Raw genomic sequence first — 12143 nt, 5'->3', positions numbered from 1 at the left:
TTGATTTCTTGTGCACCACCCTAGTGAGATGTAATACCAGGTTAATAAAAGATAGCAGGAAAATAGGATTTTGACACCACAAATGTTGGCACAAGAAAGTGGCAAAGGAAGTAATGATACTGAAATAATTCCATAGAGGTCAATATCCTGTCACCAAGTTACCCTCTATTTGCACATAGAAAGTCCTGGACTCTGGCATGACTCTGGTAGCACCCAGAGTGCCAGAATCTCTAAAACTTCAATAAATATCTGGAATTAAAAGTCTAATGATGACCACGATTTCATTGTCGACTGTTGGAAAAACCCGCCTGGTTGACTAATGTCCTTTAGGGAACAAAACTGTCATCTTTACCTGGCCTAGCCTACATGTGACTCCAGACCCATAATAATGTGGTTGACTCTTAACTGCCTTCTGGGCAATTATGGACAGGCAATAAATGCTGCCTAGCCAGTGATGCCCTCATCCTGTGAATGAGTAAAGAAAAAAAAACTCTACCACTCCCCTTCAGTCTGTTTGCCAGGATTCCCTAATTGGGCCAGATTAACAGCCGAATCAAGGACTTCATATTATACGAGGTCCACCTGACTAATCTCATTACAATCTTGACATCCCTCCACCTCAGAGTATGAAGCCATAGGCTGCTCCTTTCTCTTGGACTGTGCCCTAGGGCTTTGTAGCAATAGATCTGACACGGCATTAATATCGGTGACATGTAACACACAGGAGATTGCCTCCTGCACCAGCAGTGCGTCAGGAGACTTGCACTCTACTTCTGCAAAGACGTCGATGTGGCTACATCCGTCTTGGCCATCTTGGTTTCAGAAGTCTCTTCGATGCTTGATGGAGAGGGTAAACCCATGGGTTCCAACAGCCTTTCCGAATGTTCCAAGGAGCAGGGCACATTTTGCTCTCACACCATTTGTGAGTTCATGACTTTCATATGGTCTATGTGTTTGTTCGGGACCATCACACCAACCCAAACTTTGTACATCACTGGTCCTGGCCTCACATCAACCATGCCTCTTTACCCATGTAGGACTATTTCCATGGTTTTTACACAAAATGTTATCACCTATAGTAAACTGTTGTGCTTGTTTGGTGGAGTCTTGGGTTTGGCATTGGTGTTCTTGATTCCTTTTCATCCTCTCCACCAGATCAAGGAAGGTCAGATTTTACCCGGAATGAAGTCTTCAACGCAATAGCAACTCTATCCATGCTATCCCTGCAATTGCATGAGGGGTGGCCCTACAATCAAATAAGAATTGTGACAGCTTGGTATCGAGTGACGTGGTAAGCTGTTTCTTTAAGCATACCTTCAAAGTTTGCACTGCTCTTTCTGCCACGCCATTGGATGATGGATGGCATAGAGCTGTCCTCATTGGTTGAAATGACTTTAGGAAGCACCTAAATTCCCTGCTGATAGAGTATGGCCCTTGATATGTGACCAATACTTCTGGGAACTGGCATATTGAAAACAATGCGCACACTTTTTCCAGTGTTGTCCCTATGTTTGAAAATGAACTCTACGCGCATCCAGCCACTCTGAGTGGGCATCCACGATGACCTAAGAACATTGAGCCCATGAAAGGACCTGCATAGTTAACACAAAACCAAGTCCAAGGTTTCCTCATCCATTCCCACGAATGTGGAGGAGCTACTGGAGGCAATATTTGTCCTTGTTGGCACTCTGGGCAGTGTCCCACCAACATGGCTATGTCTGCATCCAAACCTGGCCACCAGACATAACTTCTCACCAGCATCTTTATTTTGGAGACCCCTAAATGACCCTGGTTTAGTTTAGCTAGTATCTGGCAGCAGCCTTTGCTTGGGACAATCACTCTTGCTCCGCATAACATTTTGCCATTATCTACTCTGAGCTGGTCTCTCTGCGTTGAAAAAAGTTTCAGTTGTGCTTGTGATGGTCTATTGGTTTCCCCTGTCGCCACTAATTGTTTCATTTTTGACAGGACCGATCTTTCTGAGTCCAAAGTCTGATATTATCAGCTGTGACTGAAAATATGTCCAGGAAACTTAAAACCATTACAGACTCTTCTATTGGCGGTACCACTGATGGCGTATCTGCCAATAGGAGATGGCTCGAGGCATCAGCATTCATTACTTGGCCTCTCAGACGTTATTCTAACTTGTAATTATAGGCATTTAGTATGACAGCCCAACATTGAATTTAACTTGAAGCTATGACCGGCACTGTTTTGTCCTTTTAAAGTAGACGTAATAATGGTTTTGGGTCTGTAAGTATCACATATTTTTGTCAGTAAAGGTATTGGTGGAACTTCCTAACTCCCATTATGACCGCCAATCTTTCTTTCTCTACCTGGACATATTTACATTTGCATTAGCCTTTATTAGGAGTTGATGTAAAGGTGCCAGGTTAGGGGCCAGGTTATGATTGAACTTTCCATAATAAATTTACCAGCCCAAGAAATGACTAAACTCCTGGGTTGACGTGGGAGCTGAGGCACTTTTCATTACTCCACTTTATCTTCCAATGGGTGTAACCTGGTCTTGTTGACTCTGAGGCCCAGGTTGGTCACTTAAGGTGCTTTGAACACATATTTTTCGCTTCTTGGCATATGCTTGCCTCAGAAAATCATCCAAGGACTATGCCTAAGTTCTCCAACAGTTCCTATTATCCTTCCCTGTTAGTAGCATGTCATCTAAATAAATGGCAACTTGAGGTAGAACTTGCAAAATGTTCTCCATCATCTGCTGAAAAATTGAACAGGCTAACAATACCCCAAATGGCAATCTCATATATTCATACAAACCCTCATGGGTATTAATTGCAGCACACCTCTGGGAATCCTAATCTAACAGCAATTGTAAGTGGAGCTCATGTTTAGCTTCATGAATGACAGCCCCTCCTGTCTGCTTTGTATATATATACTCCATTTGAGTGTTTGGGTATTTACCCAGTTGCTAGAAGTGGTTTACTATTTGTTTAAAATCCCCACAAAGGCAAACTGCCCCATCAGCCTTCAAAATCTGTAGGATTGTTGTTGTCCATTTTGCAAATTGGGAAGGTTTGATGATTCCATCACTTTCCAGTCCTCTGATTTCTGCCTCTACTTTTGTCAGTAGGGCAAATGGTACTGGATGGGCCTTGCAGAATTGTGGAACAGTTCCTCGTCAACATGTAAGGTAGCCTCGGCTCTTCTCATAGACCCTAGACCTTCCTGGAAGACGTCTGGGTATTTCATTAGAACATCTCTCAGGCAGCCATTTTCTAATTGAAAAATGTTGAGCCTATCTAGGTGAATCTCTCTCAATCAATTTCACTCTACCTAGCTTAGCCCCAAGCCTTTTACTGCAATCAGTGGTAACTGAACAAACTGCTTTTCGTAAGAGACCAGAACTGAAGTCGTCCCCTTAATCTGTAAAAGTTCTGCAGTTACAGATTCTCAGCCTAGCCAAGGCCTCACACAAGCTTAAAGCCTGGGGTGCAGAGCGAATCTTGTTAAAAGCTAGTTCTGCAATCACTGAAACAGCCGCGCTGGTATTGAATTCCATTAGGAACAGATGACCATTTAACTAGATGTTTATTTTGATCGGTTCTAGTTTGGATGTTGCTAAGCAATTTAACTGTTCCAATCCAGACATAGGTGGGCGTTCCAAGGTTTGCATTCTCCTGGATTTTGACTTATAACATCTTACTTAATTTAGTTCTGATAGGATTCTATTGCTGTCTCAAATCTGCATACTAGCAGCAACAATAATGGCTTGCTGGCCTGGATTCTGAAGAAAATTTTAAGCATCTGGCAGAGGCTTGGCATTGCTTTGGGGTTTTGCTGTGGCCCGACATAAAGTTCCTCCAATCAGGATACGTCCTGAGTGAGGCAATACACTTGCTTGTACTCAAGCAGCATTCCCAAGGCTTAGTCAGACTGATGGGCAGTGCTACGTCTATCAGAACAAGACCATAAGACTATAACACGTAGGAGCAAAAATTAGGCCATTCAGCCTATCGAGTCTACTTCGCCATTCAATCATGGCTTCTGAGTTTCTCAAGTCCATTCCCCCACTTTGTCACCATAATCCTTGATCCCATAGACACATCGCTGATTGTCAATCTCCATCTTAAATATACTCAATGATCTGGCCTCCACAGTCTTCTATGGCAGTCCATTCTATACTTTCACCACTCACTCTCTGAAGAGGTTTTTTGTTATCTTTGTTGTAAAAGGTCTTCCCTTTACTTAAAGGCTGTGCCCTTGGGTCCTAGTCTCTCTTACCAATGGATACATCTTCCCAACTTCCATTCTGTCCAGGCCATTCAGTGTTCTGTAAGTTTCAATTAGACACCCCCTCATCCTTCTAAAACTCCATCGGGTATACACCCAGAGTCCTCAAACGTTCTTCATATGTTAAACTTTTCATTCCTGGGATAATTCTTGTGAAGCTCCTCTGAACCCCCTCCAGGGCCAATACATCCTTCCTGAGATATGCGGCCCAAAACAGGAAGCAATACTCGAAATGTGGCCTGAACAGAGCCTTATAGAGCCTCAGAAGTACGTTCTGCTTTTATATTCAAGTCCGCTCAAAATAAATGCCAAAGTTGTATTTGCCTTCCTAACTGCAAGTTTACTTTAAGAGAATCCTGGACTAGAACTCTCAAGTCTCTTTGCCCTTCAGATTTCTGAATTTTCTCCCCATTTATAAAACAGTCCACGCTTCTATTTTTCTTACCAAAGTCATGACCTTACACTTTCCCATGTTGTATTCCATCTGCCACTTCTTTGCCCACTCTCCTAACCTGTCCAAATCCTCTGCAGCCTCCCCGCATCCTCAATACTACCTGGCCCTCCACCTACATTTGTACCATTTGCAAACTTAGCCAGAATGCCCTCACCTCCTTCATCTAGATCATTAATGTATAAAGTGAAGAGTTATGGTCCCAACTCTGACCCTTGCGGAACACCACTTGTCACAGGCTGCCATCCTGAGAAAGACCCTTTTAATCCCACTCTCTGCTTTCTGCCGGACAGCCAATCTTTTATGTTGCCTCGAACACCACGGGCCCTTCTCTTACTCAGCAGCCGCCTGTGCAGCACTTTCTCAAAGGCCTTCTTGAAGTTCAAGCAGGTGACATTCATTGGCTCTCCTTGGTCTATCTTGTTCGTTACTTCCTCAAAGAATTCTAACAGATTTGTCAGGCAGGACTTCCTTTGTTGAAGCCATGTTGACTTTGCCCCATTTTACCATGCACTTCTAAGGATTTAGAAATTTCATCCTACACAACAGTGTCCAAAATCTTACCCAAGACTGAGGTTAGGCTAATGGGCCTATACATTTCTGTCTTTGGCTTTATTCCCTTTTTCAACAAGGGTATCACATTAATGGTTTTTTAGTCCTCTGGGACCCTCTCTGACTCTAGAGATTCATAAAAGATCACGACGAACGCCTCCACTATCTCTTTAGCTATCTCCTTAAGAACGCTGGTGTGTAGTCCATCTGGTCCTCGTGGCTTATCCACCTTCAGGCCATTCAGTTTTTCTAGCACCTTCTCCTTGGTGATGGCCACCAAACTCAGCTCTGCCTCTGACTCTCTTAAATTTTTTGGATATTACTTGGATATTTCCACTGTGAAGATTGATGCAAAGTAATTATTCAGTTCCTCAGCCATTTCCTTGTTCCCCATTACTGTCGCTCCAGCATCATTTTCTAGAATGTCCACTTTTACCATCATATTTAATCTTCTCCTTCCTTATTTCTTTTCTTTGTTGCTCTCTGTTGGTCTTTGTAAGCTTCTCAATCTTCTGTTTTTTCATTGCCCATCACCCAAATTATAAATGTTCTCTTTTGCTTTCATGCTATCCCTGACTTCCCTAGTCAGCCATGGTTGCTTCATCCTCCCTTCATCATGCTTCTTTTGCCTAGGGTGGAATTTTTGCTGGGTCTCCTGAACTACTCCTAGAAACTCCTACCATTGCTGTTCCACAGTCTTCCCTGCTAGGTTCCTCTCCCAGTCAATTCTGCCCAGCTCCTCCCTCATGCCAATATAGTTGCCTTTATTTACCTGTAATACCGTCACCCCTGATTTTATCTTTTCCCTCTTGAATTGCAGAGTAAATTCAATCATACTATGATCACTGCCTCCTAAGGGTTCGTTCACTTTAAGCTCCCTTTATCAAGTCTACCTCATTGTACAACACTAAATCCAGTATTGCCTGTTCCCTAGTGGGCTCAACCACAAGCTGCTCCAAAAAGCCATCTCATAGACATTGCACAAATCCCTTTTCTTGCAATCCACAAATTTCCCAATCTGTCTGCATATTGAAATCCCCTATGATCCCTGTGACTGCCTTTCTTACACACCTTTTCTATCTCCTGGTGAATCTTGCACCCCAGCTGCTGACTACTGCTTGGAGGCCTGTACATAAGTCCAACTACGGACATTTTTTTACCTCTGCTGTTCCTTAACTCTATCCACATAGATTCTATACCATCTGACCCTACTTTGTTTCTTACTGTTGATTTAATTTCATTTCTTACTAAGAAGGCAACCCCATCCTCTCTGCCCACCTGCCTATCTTTTCAATGGGACATATATCCTTGAATATACTGCAACTCATACGTTTTACTTGCTACATTCTCCAATGATAATGCCAATTGTAGTGCCTGCTTGCAGTCCAATTGGGCATCAGATAGTAGGTTCTTTTGCAATGGTTGCATCATTAATCCCACAAAGCAATTGGTCTCTAAGCATCTCATTCAGGGATAAACCAAAGCCAACTGCATCTGCCAGTCACCTTAATCTAGTCAAAAATCCTGGCATGGATTCACCCGATTCTTGAATTGCAAAGTGAAACAATAGTGTCTCAGTATTGAAGGAGGCTTGGAGTCATAACTAAATCTGTCCCCTTGTGAAAAAATTTAGTACCTGATGCCTCAGGGCAAGTTAGGGTACTAATAACTGAAAAAAATGCAGATCCACAAGCCGTGAGGACAATTAATTGTTGCTTTTCATCTGCTCCAATATCGTTTGTCCAGAAAAAAATAATGCATTCTTTCCACATACTGGGCCCATTCTTCGATGGCAGGGTTGAACGAGTCAAGCTTGCCAAATAATGGCATAATGCAAAAATGCTTACTCCACTCAAAGACAACTGTTGCAAGCAAGTTTCTTTAGGAATCTGTTTAACTCTTATTGCTACTGAAGTAATTCACAGAGGCTGGTATCCCATCACCAAGTCACTCTTTATCTATACGTGTAATGTCCTTAACTTTGGCACAGCGTCATTAGAGTCAGCACACAGAGTACCAGAATCTCTGACATTTCTCTTTTTATCGGTCAGCCAGAGCTTCCTGATTGGACCAGATTAACAGCCCCAAACAGGGAACTCATTCTCTATGATGTCCAGCTGGCTGACCTTGTTACAATCACTACAGATACTCTAAAGAGTAAGTGCAACATGAATAAGAGGAAAGATGGTAGCACAGTAGTAATGTCACTAGACTAGTAATCCAGAATCACAGGTCAATGTTCTGGGGATATGGGTCCGTAACATATTATAGCAGATAGTGAAAGTTGAATTCATTAATAATCTGGGATAAAAAGCTGGTTATATGTCAAAGACATGATTAAAAACCCATCTGGTTTGCTCATGTCCTTAAGGATAGACATCTGCCAATCTTATCTGGTCTGTCTTACATGACTCCAAACCCATAGCAATGTGATTATACCACTATGACCTCTGGACAATTAAGCATGGGCAATAAATACTGCCTCAGCCAGGATGCCTGCATCCCATGAACTAATTTTTAAAAGACAAATATTCCATATAGATAGACAAATAATGTCTTAGCACATTTGTGTGGAGAAAACTGTATTTTAAAAGTAAATTTAAACATTCAGTCTCTATTTTACGAAAACATAATTCAATTAGATAATCTGAATACTTATTAAAAACAAAATCTAAAAGAACAGCTAAATAAAAGTATAATACTGCTGATGTTGGAAATCTGAAATCAAAACAGAAAAAATGGAGAAAGCAAGACTGGCAGCTTCAGCAGGGAGAGAAACACGGGTAATGTTTTGAGTTTGATATGATGTTCCTTCAGGATGACTATAGACTTGTTGGAAAGGGGAAGAGAAGGGTAGGGTTAGTGGTAATGTTGGGAATCCAGGATACCACTTAGAAGTCAGCCATCATCTCTCAAATGACAGAGATAATGGGAACTGTAGATGCTGGAGAATTCAAGATAACAAAGCTTGAAGCTGGATGAACACAGCAGGCCAAGCAGCATCTCAGGAGCACAAAAGCTGATGCTTCGGGCCTAGACCCTTCATCTGAGAGTCTAGGCCCGAAACATCAGCTTTTGTGCTCCTGAGATGCTGCTTGGCCTGTTGTGTTCATCCAGCTTCACACTTTGTTATCTCTCAAATGACAGCTGTGATGTCACTGCAAAAACTGCCATAATTTCTGGAAGGGATGACTAAATAAAAGAAACACTTGGCAACCAAGATTCTCAGATGGTGCACCAAAAGTCTTGTGTACAGGAAGTGGAATGAAAAATAGACATCCTTCATTGCTTGGGTCAGAAAGTCCTCCAAACATCTACTTGGGAAGCAATGGAAAGAGTTGATTAAGAGCATCAATGTCAGAAGCACTGCCATGAAGGTGGCTACAAAGCAAGAGAAAACAATCAATTATTTTACTAGATTTGTCAAAGTTAGTTGAGTGCTAAAATACTTTTTGGCTAGAGGTGCAACACTGATAACCTCACGTCATTTATATGATGCATAAATAGCACTCTTGCCTCTAAATTAAAAGATTATAGGTTCAAGTTGTAGTCCAGAGACTTGAGCGCATTATCCAGATAGATACATAAGTAACAAAATAAATTTGAAGTGTGATATTTGCAATATAGTGTAGATGCTGGGAACCTGAAATAAAAACAAAGAAAATGCTGGAGAAACTCAGTAGGTACAGCTGAATCTATGCAGACAGAAGCAAACAACATTAAGTCTAATATGTTACTTCTCACTTCACATATCAGCCAGACCAGATAAAAATCACAGATTTCTTTCTTTAAAGGATATTAGTAAGCCACGTAGATTTTTGTGAGAATCAAAAACAGTTTCATGGTCACTAGCTTTATATTTCCTGATTACTTATTGAATTTAAATGCCAACAGCTGTTGAGTTAAACATTGAACTAATGTCCACACAACATTAGCCTGGTTCATTGGTTTAATAGTCCAGTACATCAACATCTCTCCTAATCTGGTTATAATAATCAAAATTCATACTGGGTTGTTCTTAAATTCCTTTTAAAATTAGTTTTACATTAAAATCAAATGGAAAATAAAAACAGTTAATATTTGGTACCATTAATGGGCCAGGGAATCTGGAGTATATTTTAACAAAGAAACAAAGAAACCTACAGCACAGGAACAGGCCCTTTGGCCCTCCAAGCCCGCGCCGATCGAGATCCTCTGTCGAACCTGTCATCTATTTTCAAACAGTCTGTGTCCATTTGCTCCCTGTCCATCCATGTACCTGTCCAAATATATCTTAAAAGACGCTAACGTGTCTGCGTCTACCACCTCCGCTGGCAACGCGTTCCAGGCACCCACCACCCTCTGTGCAAAGAACTTTCCACGCATATCTCCCTTAAACTTTCCTCCTCTCACTTTGAACTCATGACCACTAGTAATTGAGTCCCCCACTCTGGGAAAAAGCTTTTTGCAATCCACTCTGTCTATACCCCTCATGATTTTGTAGACCTCAATCAGGTCCCCCCTCAATCTCCATCTTTCTAATGAAAATAATCCTAATCTATTCTACCTCTCTTCATAGCTAGCACTCTCCATACCAGGCAACATCCTGATGAACCTCCTCTGCACCTTCTCCAAAGCATCCACATCCTTTTAGTAATGTGGCGACCAGTACTGCACACAGTACTCCAAATGTGGCCGAACCAAAGTCCTATACAACTGCAACATGACCTGCCAACTCTTGTACTCAATACCCTGTCTGATGAAGGAAAGCATGCCATATGCCTTCTTGACCATCCTATTGACCTGCGTTGTCACCTTCAGGGAACAATGGGCCTAAACACCCAGATCTCTCTGTTCATCAATTTTCCTTAGGGCTTTTCCATTTACTGTATAGTTCGCCCTTGAATTTGATCTTCCAAAATGCATCACCTTGCATTTGCCCAGATTGAACTCCATGTGCCATTTATCTACCCAACTCTCCAGTCTATCTATATGCTGCTGTAATTTCTGACAGTCCCCTTCACTACCAGCTACTCCACCAATCTTAGTGTCATCAGCAAACTTGCTGATCAGAAAACCTACACCTTCCTCCAGATCATTTACATATGTCACAAACAACAGTGGTCCCAGCACAGATCCCTGTGGAACACCACTGGTCACAGGTCTCCAATTTGAGAAACTCCCTTCTACTACTACCCTCTGTCTCCTGTTGCCCAGCCAGTTTTTTATCCATCTAGCTAACACACCCTGGACCCCATGTGACTTTAGAAATGATATTACTTGTATTACTTAAGAACATTTACACTAGTTGATAGTAATGAAATCAATCACCAATTACATATTTTGTTGACAGTTGAAGCACATAAACTAGTTTTAATGTACTACTGAAAAATATTTCATCTAATTCCTAAACTGATTTCCCCACACTGTAATTAACAATGCCTTTTATGTATTGAACTAAACTCTCACATGAGGAAAAACAATAGAATGAGCTTTAAAGCGAATCATGGTAATGATGCAAAACTAAAGAAAAAATTGCAACATGTTTTCTGTCAATAATTCATATTTTTTTGACTTAATATTATCACGTAAGAGTATAAAATACCTAACATCAAATTTACCTCTATTTTGTTCTTACAATTACATTTAACATTAATATAAGCAAAGATGATGTAGGGGCTTTCTATGAATCATTAATGTTGTATAAGTCTGTGATTATGTGTATTATGATCAATTGAGAACCATTTGTGACATTAACTGGAAAAAAACAAAACTAAAATAACCCTTTTTATTAAAAAAGTCAACACTGCTCCATGACAGAAGAACATACCTGTGGTTTCTTCCTGCCTACAGGTGGCAGTAGCCCTAACTGAGGAGAGGTGCATGGAATTTCAGGTATTGATGGATCCACAAGATCCTCAGTGATGTCCTTTTTCCGAGATGCATTGGGAGTCAATGGCCTGACTTGTTGCAACCTGCACTCCATCTCATTTGGGCACAGCAAATATGGAGAGTTATATATACCTGGAAGCTAGGTAGAAAGGTAGCAAGTATTAACTCACAGCTATAAAGCAATGCATAACAATTTAAACTTAAAACATGCAACAACCTGAAAATGAAAATGAACTGTACAACTTACGAGAACCATGTTTAGATGTATTTCATGAACTAATGTACCAATAAATAGTTCCATAAATACATTGGAGCAATGAAAATGGAACTATATTTGGCATTAAACTATTATTCATACAAACTCTGAATGGCATATTACAACCTCACATCAAGTTTAATCAATCAGAAGAAATTACAGATTTGTGTCAAAATTCTAAAGCACCATATGCTAAATGCTTCTGCGCAAGTCACATATTTCTTCCTAACCATTCAAGTTTTGTCACAAACTTGAGCAGCCTTTTGCCAGCAGTGGCCTGGGAATCTATTTTCTTTGGCAATTTTCTAAACCGATAAAGACTTTGGGGAAATCTGCACTTGCTGTTAAAAAAAAACACACCTGGGTTCATGCTGTACATTCAAGCTAAAACTGAACTCAATAAAGCTGTTGAATTCTCAGGAGCGACCCTGTTAATAGCTTCCTTCTGACCTCTCTGCATCAAGTTCTACTTCTAGCTAGTGTACTGATCACACAGTGGGGCAAATGAGCTGTGAAAACAATGATATTTTTAAGTATAAAATTCTGATTGTCATGTAAGAGAAAATGAGTTATGCAGGAGACACACTTTTGGCACTTTAAGTCCCCCTCCATCAGAGGAATTCATGCATGAACTAGAATATTAATTGCACCAGGTCAAGCATATCTGCAAACGTGCCTTTTGTTGGCTAGTCATCCACTGAATAGCATTTAAAGTCTGGACTCTTTTGCAGAGCTATCAATCCATCAATC

The 12143-nt window shown here is 41.0% G+C and overlaps 1 protein-coding gene across 1 annotated transcript in view; it reads right to left on the bottom strand.

Moving 5' to 3' along the window:
* The window catches only part of spata17 (spermatogenesis associated 17), a 317410-nt gene that overhangs the window by 231200 nt on the left and 74067 nt on the right, over positions 1-12143 (bottom strand). Inside the window, exon 7 of the mRNA XM_048536385.2 lies at positions 11076-11276. Coding sequence (XP_048392342.1) covers positions 11076-11276 — 201 coding nt within the window. The remainder of the gene's footprint in view (positions 1-11075; positions 11277-12143) is intronic.

This window comes from Stegostoma tigrinum, chromosome 9 (genome assembly GCF_030684315.1).
Source record: "Stegostoma tigrinum isolate sSteTig4 chromosome 9, sSteTig4.hap1, whole genome shotgun sequence".
In the NCBI taxonomy this organism is placed as follows: domain Eukaryota; kingdom Metazoa; phylum Chordata; class Chondrichthyes; order Orectolobiformes; family Stegostomatidae; genus Stegostoma; species Stegostoma tigrinum.
The sequence above is the reverse complement of the archived record's forward strand: the minus strand, read 5'-3'. Positions and strand labels throughout refer to the sequence as shown.